Source organism: Martes martes (genome assembly GCF_963455335.1).
Source record: "Martes martes genome assembly, chromosome: 6".
Classification (NCBI taxonomy): domain Eukaryota; kingdom Metazoa; phylum Chordata; class Mammalia; order Carnivora; family Mustelidae; genus Martes; species Martes martes.
The window spans coordinates 31531000-31557651 of record NC_137893.1 but is presented as its reverse complement, the minus strand read 5'-3'; the positions used below and the strand labels follow the sequence as shown (position 1 = coordinate 31557651).

Below are 26652 nucleotides of genomic sequence, written 5' to 3'. Positions count from 1 at the left end.
GCCGAAGGCAGAGGCTTAACCCACTGAGCCAACCAGGCGCCCCTATTTTGACTAATTGTTCAGGTATAACACTTAGTTTTTTAAGAGCCATTACCTTTAGGAATACATTGATGAAATACGGTATCTTGGATTTGCTTCAAAAATAATATGCATATTATGAGAAGTGGATGTGAGTTTAGATGAAATGAAATTGTCATAAACTGATCATTGTTTAAACTGGGTAATGACACATGGAGGTTCGTTACACTTTTATTTACTCTTGTATCTGTTTTAAATTTTCTGTAACAAGAGGCTGAAAACAAAACTGCAAGTCACATGTATTAATTTTCAAAATGCAAACTTTGAAATAAAGGTGGGCTTAAGTGAAAAATTAGGGTCAAGTCAATGATTGTGATATATAATCAGTCTGCTCTTCCAACCCAAATCCAACCTTAATTCTTTCAGACCTGAGGACAGCTTTTCTCCTCATTTCTTATCCTGCCCTATAAGCCTACGAGACCTGTATTTATCATTGGTACTGAAGATTGGTACACATAATCTTCCTTTCCAACTTATCTAATCCTCCCCATTAGGAAGCAGAACTCCAGAGTCTGTTCATAAGCCATTTGAAATTACCCACTTAACAAACTACAGAAGACTTTAATACTGATCTAAAGGAAGAAGGACTCTCAGAAAACGTAAGGCAGATTCAAAGATAAATTCAAGACACTAGTCAATATAGCTGGAGAACTTTACTTTTTATTCTTGCAGTTTTATACTAGGAAGTCAACATTTAATTTAATAATCCATTGTTCACAATTGATTTATAAAAAAATTTAATCCTTAAATTGTACATCAATATCCTATGACTCCAAATTTTATCACTCTCCTTAAATCTGAAGAAAATGATTAAGTTCCACAGACAGCACAGTCCCACTGACATGACATTTAGTCCAAAGTCCTACACTCATGAGAATTAAGAATAGCCAGTATCAAACTGGCCTGAAACCTGATTGTGTTCCTGGCTCAGGATACCTGTAGTAAATTTGTAAATCCACACTAAGACACAAAAATAAACTAGGGTGTGTATGTCATATAAAAACTTTTCACAGTAGAGTAAAAATTAACAGTAAAATGTTACCAAATTTCAACCATATTATGGTGTTTTATCCAATTAGCTTTCAAAATGCCTGATTAACTGTGAATCAAATACAAATAACATCATGTAGGATTCTTTTTTTAAAAGTTTGCCCAGCATTTCAAAATGGTTATGGAATTAATATAACTTTTAAAATGTCAAAGTATGCTATACATATTGCACTTTTCTACTAGGCTGGGCTAGTATCTTCCATGGCAAGATACTAAAACTATTGAATAAAATACACTTTTAAATCAATAGGTACTTGATTAATTTCCCTGAAATTATCAACATCATTACCAAAATCTTCCAGGATTTTGTAAGATTTGATTCCTTAAATACAGTTTTAAAGTTTAACTTAAGGAGGGAAAAAAACCCTCATATATTTCACTTTTTAATGTCCTTTTTTGGTCCTTCAATGACCAAAGAGAATTTTAAACAAATTATGCTTCATGTTTCGTGGCTTAATAAAAAGCTACAATTTCTATTATCCAAATTAAGAAAAATTATACTAATCAAAAGCTATTAATTTTGAAATGTCTATGTAAGTCTGTCTGTAGGTCCCCTTAGAACCTTTCATGCTTTTATAATCAAGAGATTTTAATCAATTATGTGCTAGAATCAAATTAGGTAAGGAAAAACTTATTTGCAAAAATAAAATCACTTCCCAATATGCTTGACAGAAACAAGCTATTCATTTTCATTTGTGTTCCATTGAAGACATAACTGAAATCTGTCCAATGGTTTATTTCCAACTGGTCCACTATGGAATTCTTCGGAATGTTTTAAGATTGGCTGTAGCTAGAGTTCTGACTTCCATTTGGACCCTGCTCTCCTTCACTGTTCAAGTGGGGAAGAAAGAGATTTTATACCAATTAAAAGACTCATTTTCAACACCCCAATAAGCCAACTAATTTTTAAAGTTAGTTACTCTATGGTACAACTCCATAAAACAAAGGCATTCCTGATCATTAAGAGATAGAAAATTAAAATACAGAAGACTAACATTCGGTTTTATATTTTTATTCTTATGTAACTTGGTGCCCTCACACAAAACAAGCTTTCTGGAAGTTAGTGTCCATATACACTCAAAAAATTTAAATAAGGGTATGGGATGTTACTGTCATTACAGGTATCACTCAACATAGAGATTAGAGCTTCTTCTGAACAAATTTCCTGTAAAATTAAATCTTACAAATAAAATCTCATTCCTACTAAATATGAAAATCAAGAAGTGTTCTTCCCAAAAAATTATTGTCCAAATGCATAATAGAATCACATGTAAATACAGCAAACTTATATAAGTCAGAAAGAAAAATGGCAATTTCTTGGAAAATGCTGAATACTTAAAATAAAAATAACTAAAACTGAAAATACCAGTGTGGCAACAGGATTATTGCCTTATCTTGTCCATCATCATCTTGCAGCTTCAGGCCCTGCCACTAGTGGAGAATCATTCAGGGAATTTCTGCAAAAAATGTATCCAAAGGTAGCTGTTTGAATGACTGCCTTAAACAGCTCCTTGTGTAAGTATCAATTTTTTCTAAATGGTAACATTAACTTATCAAATCTATAAATCTATCTTAATATTATATAATTATTTTTCTTGATCATTAAGATGGGTAGCATTTCTTTATTTCCCTTCTGACCTTTTTTCCTACTCTAAATGATCTGATATATAGCAAGAGCTGAGAACCACTGAACTAAATAAAAAGATCCTGTAAAAAAAACAAAACAAAGAAAACCCTCTTAGCACAAGTGTCAGTTACCAAAATCATGTTACTATGTGCTGTGGATCTTCAGGTAGCTCAAAAGCAAAAATTACTTATCTTTACAATAGCAGATCAATAACCTAAATTTTCGAAAACTGCTACTGAAATTTATAAAACAGGATAAAAGCCAGCACTGTGGGTTGGGGGGGGGGGAGGTCAGAGAGTCAAAATGACATAGGATACTACAGAATTCTTTATCCCTGAATTTCAAATGAACTAGCCTAATTCTGTTCTGTTTAAATTTATGCACTGTATATAGCCATATGTTGAGGGATACCTGTAAGAGACCTGCCACTGCATTAGGGAAAGTTAACAGATAATCAGATTAATGTATTTTTCAAAATGAGGCATTGTCAATCTACCAAATCAGATTTTTTTAAAAGTTACATAAATCATGAAGTTATGGAAGCAATTTCATTAAAAGAATAAATATAATCTATGAAAAAATATATATGAAATATATAATTAAATGAAATCAGTAATTAAAGTCTACAAAGTACCTGTTTGGAGGAGGTTTTGGTTTCGGCATCTTACTAAGAATAGTCGCCATCTCTTTTCTCTCATCAAAATTCTTCCACTGCTCATATAGTTTTAAAATAACCCTGATTATTTCCAAAATCTAGAAGTAAATATTTGAAAAGTTCTCAGTGGCAATATCAAGCAACATTTAGTACATAAAGAACACACATCACACACATCCTCAGAAAACAGTGAAAAGATTGTCTATCAGAACCTGAATACTTAAGGACAGAGACCATCTTGATAAACTTGAAAGCAGTATTTTTACTGCACTGCTCTGTAAGCTTCTCCTTCTACCCTCTCATCTTTTAACATGTATACTTTGTTTATCCTTATCGATTTCTGCAGTTTCCTTCTATCTGCTACTATCCTAAACCGATACAAATCAGTGATATACTGGAAACAAGGTCTAAATCATGAAGGAGTATGCCACTACAGAGTACAGTCCTCTAAAACCAGTTGTTTCAAACAAATTAATGGGAGCTGGTGCAGGAAAGACATTGTTTGGTTTCTCTGTTAACTACTGTACACACGAGTTAAGGTGCTCAAAAGCTGGCAGCTATACATCTGTCATATCCAGTTTCCAAACCAGCCCTCTTTCTCATCTGAGTAGACCTCACATTGGACTGATTCTAATGCTAAGTAAGCAGATTCTAATGTTAAGTAAGCAGAAAAGGTAGAAAAAAGGGCAAAACCCACTTTGTCAGGAGACAGGCTGTTACAAAAGTTTACAGTAGTATTTAGTGGTCTCTAGGTAGTTTTTAAAATAATCCTGGAAATCAGAGGCAGCTTTGCGCCTCAGCAAACCAAAAGCTTATCATTCTGTTTAAGTCTAAACCCAAAAGAGAAACATAACCTAAACAGTCAACATCAACTATTCTTGCCAAATATGTTTCTTAATATTTTTTACCCAAACTTTTCTTAGCCTTGTAGACATCATAAGACTTTAGATTCATGTTAAGTAAATATCATAATAACTTTAAAATGTTCAAGTTTATATTTAAGGGCATTTTATTTTTATTTTATTTTTTAATATATTTTTAAAATTTTTAAATTTTTGTTTGAGAGAAAGAGAGTGCAAGAGGGATAAAGGGAAGAAGGAGAGAGAGAATCTTAAGTAAACTCCACAGCCAGTGCAGAGCCCAACATGGGGCTTGATCTCACAACCCTGAGATCCTGACCTGAGCCGAAATCAAGAGTCAGACACTTAACCGACTGAGCCACCCTGGCGCCCCTCAAGTAAGGGAATTTTAAAGAATACCTTCTCCATATCCACAGAAAGTTCAGCAAACCACTGTCTAGCATCTTTCTGCTGTACAACACAGGCTACATGTAGACAAGCTGGAAAGAAAATGAAAGAAAAAGGCCCATGTTTAACCACAAATGTGGAATGTATGGACTCAAAACTAAAGATAAGGTCTTCATTCAAAATTTTCATGTGCATTTTCCAATATTCCTTTTAAAAATTACACAGATTTATCTAATAGTTACCAATGACCATCCCATCAACTTAATATAATACAGACAGATTATAGACTATATTAAAGCTCTTGACATTTCCTGCTCCTCACTGTGTAATAAGGATGGTACCGTTGCTCTGACAGTCAGGGCATGTTAAGAAAAAAATCCAATGAGGAAATTACAGCAGGGAAGTAATCCCTGAACGGAGGCTTAAAGGAGTGGTCAAAATACACCCAGAAGTCAGTTTCTCACACACACACACACACACACACACACAGGCCAATAATATGCTGATACATTTCAACAATTGATTATATTTTGATATTTCAATTAAAAGCAGTGTGTTGCCTCTGTTTTCAGTTATTAGTCCATGACCAAGTCCGGTGAACACTTGGCACCCCAGTACCAAATTTCAGTGTTACAATTAAAAGGAGCTTAGAAAAAAGTGTAATGCACTATATACAATATAATTACAGTTGACCTCTAAACAACATGTAGGGGCACCAGCACCCTCTGCAGTTAAAAAAATCTGCAGGTAACTTTTGACTCCCCCAAAACTTAACTACTAATAACCTACTCTTGACTAAAGACTGATAAACAGTTGATTAACACATATTTTGTGTATATATTATATACTGTATATTTATAATAAAGTAAAGCTAAAGAAAAAATGTTATTAAGACAAGCATAAGGAAAACCTTTGTAAAATAGGTAAACCTGCACAATTCAAATCCATGTTGTTCTAGGGTCAAGTATATATACATTACACACAACATAAATTAACAAAAACAGTAAAAGAACCCAGAAACAACAATCTACATCCTAATTTTGCCTAATATAATTCCTACCAGCAGCTTGGCTACCTTAAGCCCACACCAGCTTCTTAAGAGTTAGATTCCCTGGTTTAGTTACCCGCATGATTTTGCGAAGGATGACATTCTAGGCAAATAGTGACTCAAATGTGAACTGACATACTGGTTGACCCAAGTCAAATGAAGCTGTAAAGTATGGTGTAGGCCCTGAAGCGATTAAGAGGCCAAAGAACTGAAATTACAGTACAGGTAATTAAAATACAGTGGAAAATGCCATTAACAGGACAAACATAGAGAAAACATCCTAAACCCAGAGTGAGGTGAGGTCGGAAGTTTGGGGATGGGGAGGGTCACTAAAGAGGTGGTATCTGAGACAAGTCTTTAAAAAAGGTGAGAATGGCAGCAGAGAATAGTACTGTACAGGTTAAAAGAAGTTGTGTATTTTATCCAGAAATTGGGTGGTAAAAGAATGGGCGAAAACCAAGAGAAGAGAATCATGGAAACTGATAGGAAAAAGAAAGGGAAAAGAAACTACTAAGTGCTTAATATATGGCAGGCATTACTGATGTTCTTTTATTTTTTTAAATCTATTTTTAAAATTTTTTTAAAAGATTTTATTTATTTATTTGAGAGAGAGAGAGAGAGAGATCACAAACAGGCAGAGAGGCATGCAGAGACAGAGGGGGAAGCAGGCTCCCTGCTGAGCAGAGAGCCTGATGCGGGGCTCGATTCCAGAACCCTGAGACCATGACCTGAGCCAAAGGCAGAGGCTTAACCCACTGAGCCACCCAGGCGCCCCAATTACTGATGTTCTCTAATATATCTCATTTAATATTCACAACAATTCTGTATGGAGTTAGTATCCCCAACATTTTACAATTAAGGCAACAAACTCAGAAAGGTTAAATGCTTTTCCCAAAAGTGTAAAGAAAGCTAAGTTTAAACCAAGGACTATCTGACTCCAAAGACAGTGTTCTAACCCATTACACTACCTTTCACAAATAAATAAAATGGTAGCTAACTTCTCCCTCCAGCAAGGCAACGACGACAGAGCCTCCTTTACTGAACCTCTGATGACTTAACCGAGCTCAGGGAATAAAAGACAGGCCCAGTTATTCTATATAATTTACAAGTAATATGAGCAGGCTTAATTCTGAACTTTTCCTCCTAAACAAAAATGTTCTGTTCAAACACTGGTCAAAATTATCTTAAATGACTTAGAAAAAAAAACAAAAAACAAACACTTACCAAAAGAAGGGGGGTAAGAAGGACAATAACTCTCACTTCTGAAAGTTGCATTTCATAATATTACAAGTTCACATGCAAGGATTAGTCTATTACTTCATGAACCATAAGAATGCAAAGCATAACAGGGTGAAATTTCTTTTGGTATGACCTAAATAAGCTTACAACAATTCTACTAGTAAAGGCATACCATGCTTACATACCTAAAGCTATCATGAAAGGAGGATACAGTAGGCAAAGATCCGTTCTGTAGGTATCATTCACTATCCTCCTATAGAAATGTAAATCATATTATTACTGAAATCAGAACTACCTTATATGATTGTACGTTTCCCCCCAGAGAGGGTCAGATTTCCCATCTTTGTACATTATATTATTACTAAAGCATAGATACAAAGGTGAAACCAATCAAGGGAAAAAGATGGATACATGAACATGACAATGAATAAGCATATTTTAATGGATAAAATTACAGCTAAATAGATTTTAAAACTTAAAACCTTACAATAAATTACAATAAGGATTTTCCCAATTTTTCAAAAACTAGAAAATCAGAGGAAACCAGAAATTATACAATGAATTAATATGTATGTTGAATACCAACAAAAAATACTGCATTTGAAAGATAATCTGTCTTAATTTTAATGTAAATAGTCTGGTTTTTTGGATAAGAATCAAATTTTAATGGAAATATTAATCAAATAAAGATCCTTATCAATTTAGCATTTATAAATATAGTTAACTAAAATTCAACAAACAGGTATTTCACTCAACATACAATATCTTGGGGCACTAGTTTAATTACTTTAAAAATACTAAACTTCATATTCATTTGTCAATCTTCCTAGCTAATAACATGTTACACTATGAATAACTTCTGTTCTAATTACCATGCAAGGGGAAGCAACATGTCTTCTTGGCCCATGTCCTGCACATACTGGAGCAAAGGTCTATAAGGATGATACACTATCAAGCAACAATCCTAGAAACAGTTTAAAAAATGTGTATGTATAAAAACAGATTTATTACAACACAAAAACTTATCATTACCCAACTGATTTGTAATTGTGTATTTCAAAATGTATTTCTCTAACTCATGCTTGCTTCCCTCTTATTCTCTTAAGCAAGCAGTATGGCGGCCCTAAACTCTACTATAATAGTGAAGGCAGCGCTCTCTCTGGAATATACCTTGGTAAATCGGTTGGCAGTCAGTCAGCATCCATTCCCTTAGAGACTCAAAGTGTCACATCTGCAACACACTGAAACCTCTTATTAGCCTATAAATCCGTAATTCCCAACTGGAGGAGCAGAATTCTGCCAAAGACATAATCTATCTTTAAATAACACCACACACATACACAAATTGTGCAAATAATTTACAGTGGCTTCATGTTCTGACTGGTTTGCTTGTATCCTTTTATTACAGTTACCATAGAACAGAAAAATTTTCCCATCCTAAGTGGGATATACAAATTATTTTACAGGCTTCTCAGAGGATATAGGTGATGATGCTACTAGGTACTCTGATTTCACCATCATGTATCATTTGGATGGTTTTAAAATGCACCTCCCTATAAATCATTTCTTAAAAGAATTTCTGACATCACTAAATTTGAAAGTAAGTTTTATTCTATTAATCACAAGGAAATAATATACTTACCATTAGTTCTAAAAGATAGAATTCACATTCTAATATCTGTTTAAAAAAAATTATAAATGTCATTGTGAAACAAATTAGATGAGTCTACTTAGTCTAACCTAACAATTTATACATTAAAATACCATAAATTTTTACTAATTTTTTAAATCAAGAAAATATACACAGAAATTTATATCAAAATGAACATGTGCAATAAAAATTACTTTTTTACTACTATACAGTGCATGCAATTATGACTATAAAGGATTTTAATCATTATAGAAAAGTCAGCCTCATATAAGCATTCTTACTTTTTTAATTTAAAAGCTGCTGTGTAAACTTCAGATTTTCTAATACACTTTACACTCAACAAATGCAAAAATGCAACTATCTCCACTTATGTGTTACTCTTACTATATTACGAATCAATAAAAGGAAAGAATACTGAAAATGAAACAAAAATATACAATTTATACAGGATGATGAAATCCCTCAAAAGTAGAAAAAGGACATACCTATTAAAAATTTTAACAGAAACTCACCTTCTAAATTAAAGTTTCAAATATGGTTTTCACACTGTTCCATTATAATAGTTCTCAGCCCTAGCTACACACTAGTATCACCTGGGAACTTTTAGAAAATACCAATCCCCAGACTTCAAGCCTAAAAATTCTGTTTTGGTTGGTCTGGAGAGGCCCTGGTATCAGCATTATTAAAAAGTTCCCAAAGTGATTTAATGGGCAGCACCCAGGGTTGATAACCAATGCTATTATGTAGTTTTTTTATAAAAGGTAGGAGCAATTTAGCTTTAATTTAGAATTAAAGTTTATATTCTTATAGTATTTGAAACTGCCATTTATAGGAAACTGTAGTTTCCTATAAACTATATAGTTTATTCTAACATAAAATGGATCTAGCTTATATACAGCTTTGACAAGTAGTTTTATTTTATACAATATACTTACATGGTTCATCCTATAAGGAAATTCCTTTGGAAAGGCATATGAAAATCTAGTTTTTACTGCAGAAAACAAAAAATGACTTAAACTAAGAAAAAGAAAAAGTAAATTAAACCAAAATTTCTTTAACACAGTGTATAAGAGCTAAATCATTGTTAGTAAGTGCTCTTAAGAGATGTTTAGGGACCCAGATTTGTTTGTTGTCAGTCAAGGGGAAAGAACTAAGTGGCAGGAAGTCCTAGCCCCCATCTATATTACAATCAGAGAGCTTTAATTATATACTTATTGTATTATAAAGGGGTTCTGCAGCTTAAAAAATAAAGGGGCAGGTTTCATCTCTAAAATCTTTCCAACTTTAGAATGGTATTGGTTTTATTTCTCAGTGATTTAGCTTAGAAGGAACACAAGTTATTTATGTGTTCAAAATGTATATATATAATATATGTATTTCAAAATATATATAATAATTGAAAGGATAATACAACCAAATAATGTTAATAGTGGTCATCTGAGATTTAAGGATTTTTACTAATTTATACTTTCTAGAATAAATAGGTATTTCTTTAACAAAAGATATATTTTAATAAAAGCATAAATATATGTGCAAAGTTCTCTAGGACTATTTCACACCACACACAAACGCATACACACAGTTATTACTCTTCTTTGTCACTAAGTACAAGTGAAAAAGCTGTTAACTATCAATCCTCTTATCTCTTCAAAATGGTGAGTGTACACTTTTAAGTACTACTATTGGAAAAAGTTGTATTCAGGTTATTATGATGCAACATTTCAGTAAATCAAGTGACATTCTAGAGGATCTGTTCTGTGACCCCTTCCATTTGTATAAAGCCTAAGACCTCACAGAGATTTAAATCTTTTTTCATTTATTCTATGTATTTTATTTTCAAAAAGCTTTATTTTGTAAACTGAGGAACCTAACAACTAATTTAGATAGGTAACATCTGCCAAGATTGAAATCTAAACCACTTAAAGTTGACAGTAGGAAATTTATACTTAAGTTTTCCTTTTCTTTCTCCTTTATTTGAAGACATACCTAATATTAAGGCTTCTGAGTTTTACAAATCCTGGTGATACAAACAAGATGTAAAGTGTACAAATAAAATAGGTACTTACATAATGGTAACTAATTAACAAGGTACATCTCTGTACATAAAACAAATCTGCATCCCTAACGCTGAAACTATGATGCCTAATTTTCTGACATTTACCTGATACTGTTAACCTCTCTCCTACTCCACGATAAAATTGCTCTGCATATTGATTTTCTATCTTCTAATCCTTTTCTAACTTGGGAGAAAAGTAGACCCCTCCTCTCTACTGCTACCTCTATCACTTGTGTATTTGTTTTTGATTTGTTCGACTGACAGTTCATATTTTTTTTTTCACCCTTAACCATTCCTCCTCCAATAAATCTGTCCCATCACTTACTAAAATGCTCAAATGTCTCTCAAAATCAAAAACACATAAAACCTCTACCAAATTATATTCTTCTACTTTTCAAAAGTAGACCATTTTTTAGAACATTTTTAAATTTATAGAACAACTGAAAAGATAATGTAGAGAGTTCCCTCCCATATACTCCCTGTTATGGGCTGAATGTGTCCCCCCAAATTCGTATGTTGAAATCACAACCCCTGTGTGATGGTATTTAGAGCCACTTCCAAATTCAGGGAATTAATCAGGTTTAGGTGGTCATGAGGGTGGGGTCCCCATGACAGGATTAGTGTTCTTATAAGAGGATGAGCAACCTCTCTTTGCCATGTGAGAGCACAATGAGAAAGCTGCAGTCTGCTTGCCAGGAAACGGCCAATCATGGAGCTGATCAAGGAAGACAATTTGTTTGATCTTAGATGTCCCAGTTTCCAGAACTGTGGGAAATTAACGTGTATTGTTTAAGCCACCCAGTCTATGGTATTTTGTTAGAGCAGCTGGAACAGTCTAAAACAACTCCCCACCACCCAGTTTCCCCTTATTATTAACCTCTGATATTAATATGGTACATTATTAACTAAAGTCCATAGTTTATTCAGACCTCCTTAGTTTCTCCTAATGTCCTTTCTCTGTTCCAGGCTCTCATCCAGAAGACCACTTTACATTTACTTGTCACGTCTGCTTTAGATTCCATTTGGCTGTGACAGTTTTCCAGACTTTCCATGTTTGATGACTTCGGCAGTTTTAAGAGTACTGTATCCCCCCCCACCCCAGTATTATTTTGTTGCTTGATGCTCCACTGGAATTTGTCTGATGTTTACTTAATGTTCAGACTGGGGTTGTGGGATCTTGGAAGGAAGGATGGACAGAAACAAAGCACCATTTCATCATATCGCATGAAAGGTACACACTACTAGTGATTTATCACTGTTGAAAATAACCTCAACCACCTGGCTGAGGTAGTGTTTGTTGGGTTAGTCTACTATAAAATTATTTCCCCCATCCCTTTTCATGATATACACATTAGAAGGAAGTCGCTATGAACAATGAATACTTAAGAAGTAGAAATTTATGCTTCCCTATTTGACGATGTAGTTAGCTATGTAAAGTATATGAAATTCTTCTGTATTAGAAATTTGTCTCTTCTTCCCCCACTTACTCAGTAATTTATTTGTATCAGTATGGACTCATGGATTTTTTTTTTTTATACTTTGGATTATAATCCAATACTACTTTTTGTTGTTGTTGTTGTTGTTGTACAAATTCTTCTAGTTTTGGCCACTGAGAGCTTTCAGTTGGGTTATATGTCCCCTTTGTAATCCTATTAAGCTAGGTGTTTTTGTTTTTTGGCCTTTTTTTTTTTTTTTTAAAAGCACTTCCTTACTTATTGGCACTATGCTCCAGGTCTATCTTACGTATTTCCTGTCCCAGTCTCCAAGGAGACCTAGTTCTTTTATTGGAGAATGGCATTAGATACAAAGATCTGAGCACAAGGAGAACTCATTGCTACTGAGATGTTAAGATAACCATGAGCTCATACTGATGCCTCTTAACTCTAATTGAACAGTACGTGATCTTTCTGGTCTCCTCTCCTTATTTGTGTATTCCCATTCCAGCAATGAGAAACCTAGTTCCCAACATCTGCCATCCATTTACCATGGATGTATATATTTACTGGAATTGTTCAATTCCAGATACAAGTATAGCAGTATCAGAATTAACTTGTGTCCACATTAAGTATCAAATCTATCAACTAGGATACAGTGCTCGTATGCAGCTCCTTTTGCCTTTAGTCTTACAGACTGTACTTCTTCCCAAAGTTACTTAGGTCAGCACCTCCCCTCACCCCCTTCACTGAGGCTATTTTATATATTTGTAATACAGTTAGATTCTCCTTTTCTCTGTACCTACTCACTTCTCAGTTCTTTGCAATCTGGCTTTGACACCTATCCAATAATGTTTAATGATGGCAACATTCTCAAAGATCACAAACCCAAAAGTCTGTCTCCCTCCACCCCCGGTTGGTACTTATCTACTCATCTTCTAAGCAGCACAAGACACTATGCAGCTCTATCTCTTAAAATTTACCAAGTTCCAAATTTCTATCATTGGCTTCACATTTCTAAGATGTTCTACTGATACATTTACACACTGAATGTCCAAGATTAAATTTAACTCTTTTCAGAACCAACTTATTCTCCTCTTCTGGTACCACCTTCACCTTCCCAATGCCCAGGCAAAACACCTCAAAAACCATTTCTGACTTGTCTTAAAACCTTGCTTTGTAAAAGTTCTGCTGACTCTATTATGCAAATCTAGCTTGCTTGTTGTTCTCCTTGCTGGGGGCCCAAACATCATTTTAACCCTTCATTAGTACTCACCTGGGCCACTTCAATAACTTCAAAATAATATTTTCCTACTTTAAACTTGTTAGTTTTTATTTCTCATAGTCAGTGAGGGCACTGACTACAATTTGCAGTTTTATATGTATTTCAGAGGGATTTTGGGGGGTGCTTTTAAAATTGTGGTAAAATACACATTATATAAACTTTATCATCTTTAGCCATTTTTAAGTATGCAGTTTAGTAGTGTTAAGTACATTGACAATTGTGCAACCATCACCACAATCCATCTCCTGAACTTTCATCTTGCAAATCTAAAACTCTATACTCATTCAATAATTCCCCATGTTCCCCTCCCTCCAGTCCCTAACAGCCTCTATTCTACTTTCTATCTCTATTAATTTGATTATTTTTAGTATTAAATGGAATCACACAGTATTTATCTTTTTTGACTGGCCTATTTCACTTACCCTAATGTACTCAAGGTTTATCCATGGTTGTTTTTTTTTTTTTTTAAGATTTCATTTCTAAGTAATCTCTACATCTAATGTGGGGATCAAACTTACAACCTTGAGATTGAGAGTCATATGCTCTCCTACTGAGCCAGCCAGGTGCCCCAAGGTTCATCCATGTTGTAGCATGTGAAAAACTTTAAAATCTGTCTACCTCAACTCACATACTTTCCTAATTCATCTTACATTATTCTGCCAGATTTACCTTCCTAGTCCACCATTCTGGCATTATCCTCATGTTGAGAAAAAAGCCTTCAAACATACTACCACCATCAACAGAACAAATGGCAGATTCTTCACTGAAGGCCCTCTTTTACCTGGCCTTAGCCAGGTAGCACTATTCCTGCCTCTTTCCTTACTGACTATTCACTGAGTGGAACTCATTAGTTTTCTTTACTTTTGACCAAACTGTTCAATGTTCCTAGTCTATCTTTCCCCTACATTTTCCCAGGTTCAGTCTTTCTTTACCAAATCCCAGTTAAGCCTTTCTGGATTCATCTAACAAATAACATTTTATCACTCAAAATACTCACTGCATTCTCTAATTCTCTTATGCCACTTATTTTTTCTTTTATATTAGTATTTATATATGCATGTCTTATGTTCTTGTCCTCAAATTCCTTGTATTTATCTTTGTAACCATCACTGCATTTGATATGGTGTTTCTAGTGAGGATAATCCTGTTATTGATGATAACGAGTAGGCACTTAAGTTTACTGAGTATTATGGACGGAACTGTGCTCTCTGCCCCTGCCCCTGCCAAATTTCAGTGCTGAAGACCTAACTCCCAATGTGATTGATTTGGAGATAGGTAATTAAGAGGTACTTATGGTTAAATGTGGTCATAAGGGTGAGGCACAAATTCTATAGGACTGGTGTCCTTAAGAGAGGAGGAAACACTAAGGGTGCATAACCACAAAGAAAGGGCCATGTGAGGACATAGTAAAAAGGTGGCCACGTGAAAACCAGGAAGAAAGGCCTCAGGAGAAACTAAATTTGTGGACACCTTGATCTTGGACTTCAGCTTTCAGATTGTGAGAAAATAATTTTGTTGTTTAAACCACTTAGTCTCTATCACTTTGTATGGCAGACCTACCAAACTAAGACACTGAGCAAGACACTGTTCTAAGAGCTTTACTGATACTAACTCATTTGATCCTCACAACAACCATTTGACGTAAATGTTACTAATCCTCACCTTGCAGGTGAGGAAACTGAGACACAGATACTGTATTTTGTTCAATTTGCCACACAGAAAGCAAGAGAGCTGAAATTTGAAACCTAAGCTGTGTGGGCCTATATAATACACTGTAACATTTATGAAATTCAACAAAAATATTCTACTGTAACAATTTCCTATTCATTTGGGAACCAAAAGCTGTTATGTATATACCTTTACATCTTTGCATGAAAAATAAACCTTAGTAATAGGTATTTTACTTTTTTTTTTTTTTTTTAAGAGAGAGAGCACACACATGTGTGAGCAGGGGGAAGAGCAGGGGGAGAGAAAAAGAGAATCTCAAGCAGGCTAACACACTCAGCACAGAGCCCAGTGTGTGCCTTGATCTCAGGACCCTGAGATCATGACCTGAGCTAAAATCAAGAGGTGGATGCTTAACCAACTGAACCACCCAGGTGCTCCTGTATTTTACATTTTTAAAAATAAACACCTTCTAAAAAATTTGGAAAACAAAAAATGACATAGGAATAAAATAAGGCACTAGAATCCACTACTCGCAGATGAGCACTGCTAACATTCTGGTGGATTACCTTCTAGTTGTTTCTGAATATTTAATAATTCAATTTTTCAGAGGGCAATTCAATACTTATCAATGGGATATATCTGCATATTAAATTCTATGGCAAAACTGATTACTACTCTGCTATCCTTAGAAGAGTAAAATATGGCATGGAAAAGACTGAACTAGATTATTACACTCTTCTCAGAAAAGGGATGACCCCAAAATATGAAAATTAGTGTGGTACACAAACCTAAAAACACAAAAAAAACCTTCTGCCTCTTCTGTGTAAGATCACATAAAAAAAAAAATCTGCATTATCTTTCATCTTTTGTTAGGTGCTGCCTTTGTGCTTACCCTATGAAGATGGAGCATAGCATCATGTTAATACCTTGTATACAATATTTTACAATCACTAGTCTATGGTATTATTTCCTTTAATGTCATGACTCCAAGGCAGCTAAACCCTATCTTTTTGTAAAAAGAACTAAAGCCAAGAGGTAAAGCAATTTGCTCAAGGTTATACAGCTGCTGCTTAGACAGAATTGGGGCTGACTACTACAGTCAGCATTTTTTTTTCCCCTGCACTCCGTTTATCAATATGGAGGCAAAATACATAATTCCCATCAAATAAATACACTACAATTACTAAAGGAACAGTTTATTTTACCCAAAAGAATGACACAATGGCTAGTCATTATGAGGCAAAAAAATACAACAGAACTGGGAAGTAAGTTTTTTCTTTACTCATTATTTAAAATTAAGAGCCACTGAACTGATGTTTTTGGACAATAGTTACTATCCACTTTTAGAATTAAAAAGCAATGTCCTGGACATAACACTACAAGTGGTTTTTAAAATTTTTGTATTTTTAACTTTATTTTTAGCCAAATACACTAGCCATAAATGTGACCCCAGGAAATTTAATAAACACAACCAAATCTTTCACAGTTCTCATAAACTGAAAAACATTAAGGTCCTATGGAGCTTTTTAAAAGAACTACACCCTTAAAGCAGAATATACTTTTTGCACTTACATACAGAAGTAGCAGCAGAAATCAATCTTGTATTTGAGACTACTCCAAATTCCTACAGAAATAAAAGTGGATGAGATCAGGTACATAGTAACCCAATGAGCCTGAGGGTATCTGGGTTTATTCAAAGCAAAGCATTTCCTATATATCCCCAATGTTTATAGTTTGTTTTTCATCTTCTACCTACTTGAGGCATGAAGTACTTAAGTCTCGAAAATGTATTACTTTTCTTTAAAATTGCTGCAGTAAGACAAATGTTTAAATAATTTTGTCATTTAACATCACTAAGATACCAAATTAGAAACCAAGCCCTAAAGCAACAGTGCCAGTTTTCTCCACTCCAATTAGTTTCCAAAAAGATTTCTTAGATTCTACACTTAACTGCAAGAAAAATACTAAGTATGCTTCCTATTCAACTGACCCTGCCAGGTACTTATGCTATCTAGTAATAAAATAGCTAAATATCTAAAGATAAACTTTAGTATCACCAAAATAATTTAAAAGACCACTGAAACTATTATTCTATTTGGAAGAAGACAAGAATAATAGAATGATACAATGTAAGACTTTCCTTTTTTTTTTTTTTTTAAAGGAGGCTCCACGCATGCCCAGTGAGGAGCCCAACACGGGCTTGAACTCGTGACTCTGAGAGCAAGACCTGAGCTGAGATCAAGAGTCAGACACTTAACCGACTGAGCCACCCAGATGCCCCATAAGACTTTTTTTAAAATTTTTTTAAAGTAATTTCAGCCTTACCATAAAGCAAGGTCTTTTTTTTTTTTTTTTTTTTTGAGAGAGAGAATGAGAGCGCAAGCGGGGTTGAGGGTGGGAGGTGGGGCAGACAGAAAGGGACAGAATCTTAAGCAGACCGTGTGACGAGCAGGAAGCCTAATGTGGGACTCCATCTCAAGAGTTGGGAGATCATGAGCTGAGTTGAAATCAACAGTCGGATGCTTAACCAACTAAGCCACCCAGGTGCTCCAAGACTCTTAATGTCAATTCCCACTTCCTCTTTGAACTTAGTATGCCACCACTGTAAAAATAACTAAAATTTAGGAGGTGATCCACCTTACATACACTGTCTCATTTGATTTGATTAACCTCATAAGATTACTAAAGCCTTCACTTCATTTTAAAACAGAAAAATCAAAAACTAGTTCCTTATTCAACAAAAGGAACTAAACTGAACCTACTCTATATAAATACCTTCAACCTACATCCTTATTTTGTGGAGTGGGGTGGTTATGTATGTGTGCATATATACTTATATTTATATTCAAACCTTAAACCATAGTAACTGATACTAAAAAGTAAATGCCTCAGACATCTTAAAAGTCATTTCTTTAATACTTTTTTTTTAAGATTTTATTTATTTATTTGACAGAGATCACAAGTAGGCAGAGAGGCAGGCAGAGAGAGAGAGGGAAGTAGGCTTCCTGCTGAGCAGAGAGCCCAATGTGGGGCTCGATCCCAGGAGCCTGGGATCATGCCCTGAGCCAAAGGCAGAGGCTTTAACCCACTGAGCCACCCAGGTACCCCAAAAGTCATTTCTATATAATACCCACACAACTAGACAAAATACAGAAACATTTGGTCACAGTTAAAGATTAAAAACATAATGCCATAACCAAATATGAAGGGATACATCTTTTTTCCAGGAATAATTTTTTTTTTTAAAGTATTCCCTATACCCAGTGCAGGGCTTGAACTCATGACCCCGAGATCAAGAGTCATATACTTTAACAACTGAGCCAGCCAGGCACTCCAATCCAGGAATTATTCTTTATCCAAAATTCTTAGAATGAAAACTTTCACTCAGTAAATCATACAACAAAAGGTATTTAACAAACAAAACAAATTAAACTCCCCAAGTTAATCTTCAAGAATAGAAATTTATAAAATTTTGTCTAGATTTTCCATATTGGTTGCACTTCAGATACATCAAATTACATGATAACATTTGGAAATACCACCCCATAACATGGGCTTTTTATGAACACTTCCTTTTCCCACTATTAAGAACTCAGTAACAACAACAGAGCAGGTTCTCTTTAAGCCACCACCTATTATTAGAAAACCATAAGCCTCTAGAAAGTCTGTCTTAATATTATTTCTAATAGGGTCAACTCTCATTACTTCAGGTAATAATTAGGAAATGTGTCTTCAATAATCCTGAATAATGACTAAAAACTAATTCAAAATTGAGCACCAAAAGGAACATAAACCTACTACGTTTAAATTACATTTATGGGTGCTTAGGTGGCTCAGTGGGTTAAAGCCTCTGCCTTCGGCTCGGGTCATGATCCCAGGGTCCTGGAATCGGGCCCCATGTCGGGCTTTCTGCTCAGCAGGGAGCCTGCTTTCCCCTCTCTGCCTACTTGTGATCTCTGCCTGTCAAATAAATAAGTAAAATCTTTAGAAAAAAAATAATAAATTACATTTAATTTTCAAGAATACAATTATGATTCTAAAGACATCTAAGAAACATAATACAAACATAGGAAGAGGTACAATTCAGGTTATAGTAGAGAAGCTGTGGCACTTATGGAATACTACAGTGCCAAACAGTAAATGTCTTAGAGGACCTAGAACAACGCAGTTAAAAGCATGGAATTAGTAGCCTGGCTCCCAGGCTCTGCCACTTACCAGCTTTATGATATTAGGCAAGTTTCTCAACCTCTATATACCTCAGTTTCCTCCTTTATGAAATGGAAGATATTACTACCATACACCCCATTGTTTCTTATGAGGATTATAAATCACATTATGAGTCAATTATAGTTGTAAAAGGATTTAGAATAGCACTTGGTATATAGTAAATGCTACATAAGCATTAAACGAATATATAAAGACATGTGTATCTTTGATTTTGCATGAATTTCAGTATTTTGCATAAATCACCATCTGTCGTTATTTTTATACAGGTAATGTGAAAATCAGGACAGATTAACCAATGTACATTGACTATACTTCAATGAAGAACAGAAAACTATTTCATACCTCTACTTTGGATGCCAAAAACACACATGTAGGAGCCATTAATACAGGATCTATACTTTTCAGAGAATACCTAAAATATGATAAAACAAAGTTAAACATCACTCATTTAGAAAACACTGTAAAAAAAAAAAAAAGATAACTCTAGTGGCAAACTCATGATTCATTTATACTAAGGCTCATCAACATTATGTAAGAGTTTCAAATAGGTGTAACATAATCCCAAAATAAAAGTCCTACCTGGCATAGAATCTCTTGAAATAGACCGTAGCGGTGGCAATAACTTGTTGTCTTAATTTAAGATGTTCACCTAATGCCTGAATAACTAAAAGAAAAATAATAAAATGTTAAATGTTCTGGAATCTCTATAATTTTGACATTGAATAATAACTTTCATGTGGTTAAATAATGACTGTATTAATTTTTAACAAAAAGAAAAACCTACATATGCTATAAAACTCTATTTGGATCACACTGGGCTGGTACTAGGATTTGCAAATCTGTTAAAAAAATATAGGTATGCATAAACAATAAAAAATAGAAAGTGTCCCACAGCAAACACTATTCTTATATTAAGAAGGTTGAATGATAATTATTTCCCTCTACCTTAAGTATTTTCAATGTTTTTGTATTATCTTTAGAATAAATGTAAAAAAGAAAATATTAGAGAGTTATCAAACTCACTACAATTTCTACTTTGTAAAATTTATTAAAAAGTCCATAGTAAATTCTCTAAACAACAGAGAGGTAGGTTTGCAGAAGAGTGAACTGAGGGTTAGAAAGATCATGTAACAAAGCTACCATGTCCCTCTCCCTCCAAAGCAAACTTGTAAGAATGACCAATATAGGATATCAGCCCAAAGAATCCATTTATCCTCAAAATACTTGCTTTAGCCAATCTTAAATTGGGTTTAACAACACATTATAGAGGCTTAGGGAGATTAATGAACACCTTCAAACTGTCTTGAGTGTCTCTGCAACATAAGATCCACAAAAGACTTTATTTAGATTACTTAAATGAATGTAAGTTATAAAAAGAATACATGAATAAAAAATACTAAGTAGGGACTAAAACAGCTCATCACAAATTACTGTACAAAGATTTAATTCAGAGGTCACCAACTATACCATTTCAGTCCATTTTTTTTTAAGTTTACCATTTGTAAAAAATATCTGTAATTTCCAATACTCTTCTTCTGAGAGAAACTTTAAGTCCTTCTGGCGTTCCTTCAACAGATCTTGTTTATCCAAAATCCATTGTAAACTAGAAGAATGAAGATGTTAAGATATGTTACAGAAAATCAACTAACAAAATCACAAAAAAAAAAATTCTAAGACTGAACAATTTATGAACATTGTGAAAAACACAAAGTGCAAAAAGTACCCTTAGAAGATAGTATTTTTCACATTTCTTGAAACTCTGAGAATTATCTCAGTAATGAATGTAAACATGCCCTGAAAAAAATTTCACTCTAATTTTCTGTCTCTCTTTTTTGTTCTCTCACTACCTTATATTGTTATTTCATTGGTTTTAAGACTCTGCTATCAAGAAAATCTTACAATCACTGATGCCTTAAGCTTTTAACTGGCAACATATTTATTTTTGCCTAGTGATACATACAATCACACACACACACACACACACACACACACACATAATTATTTGGCATCAAATGAGGGTGCCTTAGATTTAAAGTATCTTTTCTCGCGGCGCCTGGGTGGCTCAGTGGGTTAAAGCCTCTGCCTTCGGCTCAGGTCATGGTCCCGGGGTCCTGGGATCAATCATCGGGCACTCTGCTCGGCGGTGAGCCTGCTTTCCCCCTGCCCCCTCTCTGCCTGCCTCTCTGCCTGCTTGTGCATCTCTGTCAAATAAATAAATAAAATCTTAAAAAAAAAATAAAGTATCTTTTCTCAGTTGTTCATGAGTAACTACAGTATTTAATTTCCCTACTTCACAAATTCTAATCATGTTAAAAGCTGCTTCAGAAGTTATTACACTAATAGTCTCCTCCACCCGCCTAGTCAAGTCTACTATTTTTAACCAGAGATATGAAATTGAAATGACTATTCTGCAACTTCCTTTTGTTACTGAGTATGTTCTGGAAGTTTTTCTATGTCAACAAATTTGTTATTCAGCATACCTGTAAACTGCTGCACAGTATTACGGACAGACTGTTACTTACTTAGTTAATTCCTATTAATAGGCATGCAGCTTTTAATTTTTCACTATTAAAAATAATGCTTTAATGAACAGCTTTGTAATTCACCCTTACATATTTGGTTAATAATATATTTAAAATAATTTCCCAGAAATAGAACTGATCAGTAGGTTTTGCTGGTAACTCTTTAAGTTTTACATTGTCAGTTTGTATTCCATGTGTCATACCAATTTCCATTCCTGTTAACAGTACATGAGAGTGTTTTAAGATATTTAACCCCCCATGGGTTACTACTGCCAATCTTTTAAATACTTTACAAGTTAAAGGCAAAGTAGTATCTGACTGTCTAAGGGAATCTTGTTTGTTTTTTAGTTTACTTCTGAGGTTAAACATTTTCCATGCCTTATTGGCCAAATAGAGTTCTTTTGTACACTGTAATTCTAATGACAACTTTTCTAATGGAATGGTCTTTTTCACAATTTAGAGAGTCTTCCCATATAATCTGCATATTTTTAAAGCATTTATTTTGAAGATTTTTATTTATTTATTTGACAGAGAGAGAGATCACAAGTAGGCAGAGAGAGAGGGGGGAAGCAGGCTCCCTACTGAGCAGAGAGACAGATTCGACAGAGGCAGGGCTTGATCCCAGGACCCTGAGATCATGACCTGAGCTGAAGGCAGAGGCTTAACCCACTGAGCCACTCAGGCGCCCCTATAATCTGCATATTATGGATAATAAATCATTTGTCAAATAAACTGCAAACATTTCCTAAGTTTAGCATGATCTCTTAACATTTAATTATTTGTAACACAGAAATATGAATCACTTACTAAAACTAACCCATATTTCACTCTGATTTTATGCTGGTCACAAATGGGAAGGCCTTCCCTAACACAAAATTATTTTTTTAAAAAATCACCTATATTTTCTAATACACTTAAGGCTTTTTTCTTTCAATTTTTCTTATTCCTATGCCATCCTATTTTAAAATGTAAAATTAAATTATTAAAATCTCATATGGAAAATATCCCCCTTGCCACTTGCTATTCTTTAAAAAAACTTCTCGATATTCTATTACAATTATTCCAAGACTTGAACTTTAGAAGTATTATGTCAAGTCCCAATTGCATTAAATTTAGAGATCAATAGAGAAATGTTATCTTTACAATGCTAGAATTCAAACTCCTCTTATTAAAATCTTTATGTTCTACTACAGAATTTAAAAATTTCTTCCAATAGGTCCTGCACATTTCTTTATTCTTGTGTATTTCATATTTTCCATTGCTATTCATTTAAAAGAAAGCTTTCCATTTTTACATTTTGTAACTGGTCATTTTATTAAACCTTTATTGTTTATAATAATTTTTCAATTAGCTGAATTTTCAAGTTAATTTTATCTCTACAGGCTGACAATTTTATCATTTTTAATACCTCATTCTATTAATTGTATTGAGTAGCAATTCAGAACAATGTTAAACAGGCACCCTAATTTTCCTAATGTTTCACCATTAAATATCTCTTATTCATGTTTTGATGTTCTTACCATGTTAAGAAAGCAACATACTTCTTTTAGTCAAGAATAGAATAGGCTTCTTTTGATGCCTTCACTGTTGATTAACAGATTTCCTAATACTGACTATATTTCTACAATAAAATGACTATCATTTTTTATATTTCTAATGTAATGTTAGACTCTACTTGTTAATAATTTACATTTGTATCAATATTCAAAACTGAGACTGTTTTTAGTGCTACCTTTGCTATATTTTATCAGTGTTCTTGTAGCTTCAAAGAGAGAACTGGAAAGCTTTCTTTCTGTGTGAACTGGAATTTCAGTAGATCCTCTTGAAAATGCGAAAACATTTACCCATGACATAATGTACGCCAGAGCATTTTTTAAGGGGTAGAAAGTTAATTTGCTTAGGCTTTTTTTTTTAAGATTTTATTATTATTTTTAAATTTATTTGACAGAGAGAGAGAGAGATCACAAGTAGGCAGAGAGGCAGAGAGAGAGAGGAGGAAGCAGGCTCCTTGCTGAGCAGAGAGCCAGATGCGAGGCTCAATCCCAGGACCCTGAGACCATGACCTGAGCTGAAGGCAGAGGCTTAACCCACTGAGCCACTCAGGCACCCCTGCTTTGGCTTTCAAATCTACTAGCGTGAGATGACCCAAAGGTATTTACTTACTTTTCTCATTCCTAATTTTTTATCTTTGTATCATCCCTCTTTTCTTTGATTCAACTTTGATTCAACAGTTGAGTCTACTGTTTTGATTTTCCCTTCCAAAGAATCAGCACTTATAATTTGACTATTTTCCCTTTTAATATGTTAATATCAGTGTTACCTTTTTAAGTCTTTTTTTCCCCCTTGGATTTATTTCACCATTTCCTTTTTAATATTCTTAAGTAGACTATTTTGACTTATTTTTATTCTCTCAGTTATTCTGGATGTTAGTTCATAACTGGCTTTGGCTACATCCCATAGGTATGGATATATATTGATCTCATCAGGTTATTTCCTTGATATTATGTAACTGTATTTTCAGTTTCCTCTTTGATACAATAAAATACCCAGAACTGATTTTGTACTTTATTTCTGTTATCTCTTCAGTAGTTCAGTCAACCCCTAATATTCAGTGCCCTTCCACTTTTACTGCAGTAAGGTCAAAGAATGTGTTGTGCTCTACTTCAACTTTCTAGAAAACACTGTGATTCACTATGTTCTGGCATTATCATTAATTCCATCCTTACAGTCATTTAAGGTTTTTAAAACAATACATTTCACAAGTATTCAAGTTTTTCCTCACAGCATATAGTATGGCAGTTAAACCAAGAACACTTATAAATAGGAAATCTCATAAAATTTAAGATTACGCTGTTTGTAAAATTTACCATTATATCATGTGCTAAGAAAAAAACTGTCATGCCCATTTCAGAAATGTTAAACTGTGCATCTTCAAGCCATGATATATAACATAGTTCACGTCAATTTTCCTCTTTTACCAAAATCACCTAGAACAATGGTTTCTGTAATCTTTTTGTTGGTATGTTTTTCCAGAATTGATTGCCTTGTCTTTCTCACTTGTAACCTTTTGCAGATCAGGCACTTCATGATCCTCAAGAGATCTCAGTGGCCCCATTCTCCAGGATTATTTGAATTGTAAGACAAGGACGCTTTAAAAAAAGTACCTTTAAACACTTTTGGGGGGGGGCACATTTAACAGTATAACGATTTTATGTTTCAAAAGTGAAAAAAACAAGTATTATAGGTCCTGCTCCCCCTTTGATAAATGGTCTCATTATGCCAAAAATAAATGAAAGCATAATGAGACCATTTATCAAAAGGCAGGTAGGATTTTTTTTTTAAGTTGATAAATGGCTGTAACTTCTGATAACTAACACCTAGCTACCTATCAATTCTTTCACCTTCTTTCAAAGTTTATCAAAATACTACCCCTTCTCCACTAAATTGTCTATATTTTAATTTTGCCCAAGCAAGTATTACACTGAGCAAAAGAGTGCCAAGTAAAAATATGATCAGAAGTAGGGCTTCTATAGAATTTCATCTCCACAGAATCATTTACAGCAAGGGGCAAACCAGCTTTTCTGAAAATAGGTTTCCAACGCCATTGTTTTCTTTTCTTACAAAGGACTAAAAACAGAATGAATAGGAATCCATTATCTTCACAGAATCAAAGTTTAACTTACAGTTACTAATGCTCTCTTGGCATTCAGACATATTTACACTAAAACATAACAGTATCAAGTTCTGTTCATCTTTCAACCGTACAGCGGAAAGCCTGGTCAAAGTTCTGTTAGTCGCATCACCCACCTTTCGGCCCAAACAAATGTATTTATGGGATATATGTATTTACATATTTTTAATATTGCTCTAGTTCTTCCATGGTCACTAACAAAAACAAAAACTCATGAAATAGGTTCAAGACATTGGCGAAGTCACAGGAAAATACATGCTTAAAATATAAGGCACAGACTAATGAAATGGATAATTTGAGAGCACCTGCCCTATACCTAACGAATAATACAACTCCATCTAGGCATAAGGTAATGGCAAGAAGCGGTTAGAGAGCAGACGCAAGACTGACTCTGGACTCTTTCCTCGGAATATTAAATCCACTCAAGAGAGAAGGTCAATGACAAAAGACTACAATGCCGGCAACTGAAGAGAGCCCAGGCAAAGGCGAACCCCAACTGTCCCGAGGAGCCGGCCTCACAGTCCGGAACTGTGCCACACTTCCTATACCTGGGCCACCCCACCCCGCTTCCAGGCCCAGATTATCCAAGAATTGGAAGTTAAACTCCTTCCTTCCCCGGAGACCGAACCTCCTTAGCCCCTGCCCTTCTCCGCTCACAGATATTTCCCCCCACCCCCGAAATGCTGCCAGGGGGCGGGTAGAGGGGAGTCGCCAGAGAAAAGTGCATCCCGCTTCCGGCCACTGCCGCCTCCCGGGAGACCCCGCGGCGCTCGGGACAGGGGCCGGGATCCAGGCCAAAGGGAGTCGCAGGCCCCGTCCTCACCGACTCCCAAGAGCAAGCCCCGGGCGACAAGGCGGAAGATCACTTACTAATGGGAGCTCTGCCAAAAGTTCCCTGCCATGGAACACAGCTTGCCCTGATAAAAAAGCACCAGCCGGCGGAGCGGCCCGCGGAGCGACCATAGACCCAGCCCGCCCGGTAACCGCGCTCCTGGATCTGATCTGCTCGGCTCCGCTCCGCGGCGGCTACGGTGAGAGGAAGAGGATAGCACTCTATTCTCCTTGACGCCGGCCGGCAACACTCTACAGTGTAAACCCGTTCCTATGGATAAAAGTTCCGGCCCGCCCCGCAGTAGCAGAGGAAGCCAGCCGGCGGGGAGCAGACAGCCTGTGGG

General features: G+C 34.9%; 1 protein-coding gene across 2 annotated transcripts; it reads right to left on the bottom strand.

Moving 5' to 3' along the window:
- Nucleotides 1-718: 718 nt before the first annotated feature.
- CCNC (cyclin C) lies at nt 719-26652 on the bottom strand. Of its 2 annotated transcripts, XM_080807082.1 has the most exons (13): nt 26348-26534; nt 20761-20867; nt 19844-19928; nt 19607-19676; nt 16610-16661; nt 9531-9586; nt 8587-8622; nt 7817-7908; nt 7130-7197; nt 4670-4749; nt 3390-3508; nt 2495-2585; nt 719-1957 (listed from the first exon to the last, which is right to left on the bottom strand). In XM_080807082.1, the coding sequence occupies exons 1-12, from the start codon at nt 26377-26379 to the stop codon at nt 2534-2536; spliced, it is 849 nt and encodes a 282-aa protein (XP_080663208.1). In that variant the 5' UTR covers nt 26380-26534; the 3' UTR covers nt 719-1957; nt 2495-2533. The 2 variants fall into 2 exon arrangements, with proteins under 2 accessions (XP_080663208.1, XP_080663207.1); XM_080807081.1 differs by lacking the exon at nt 2495-2585 and having other exon boundaries at nt 26348-26652.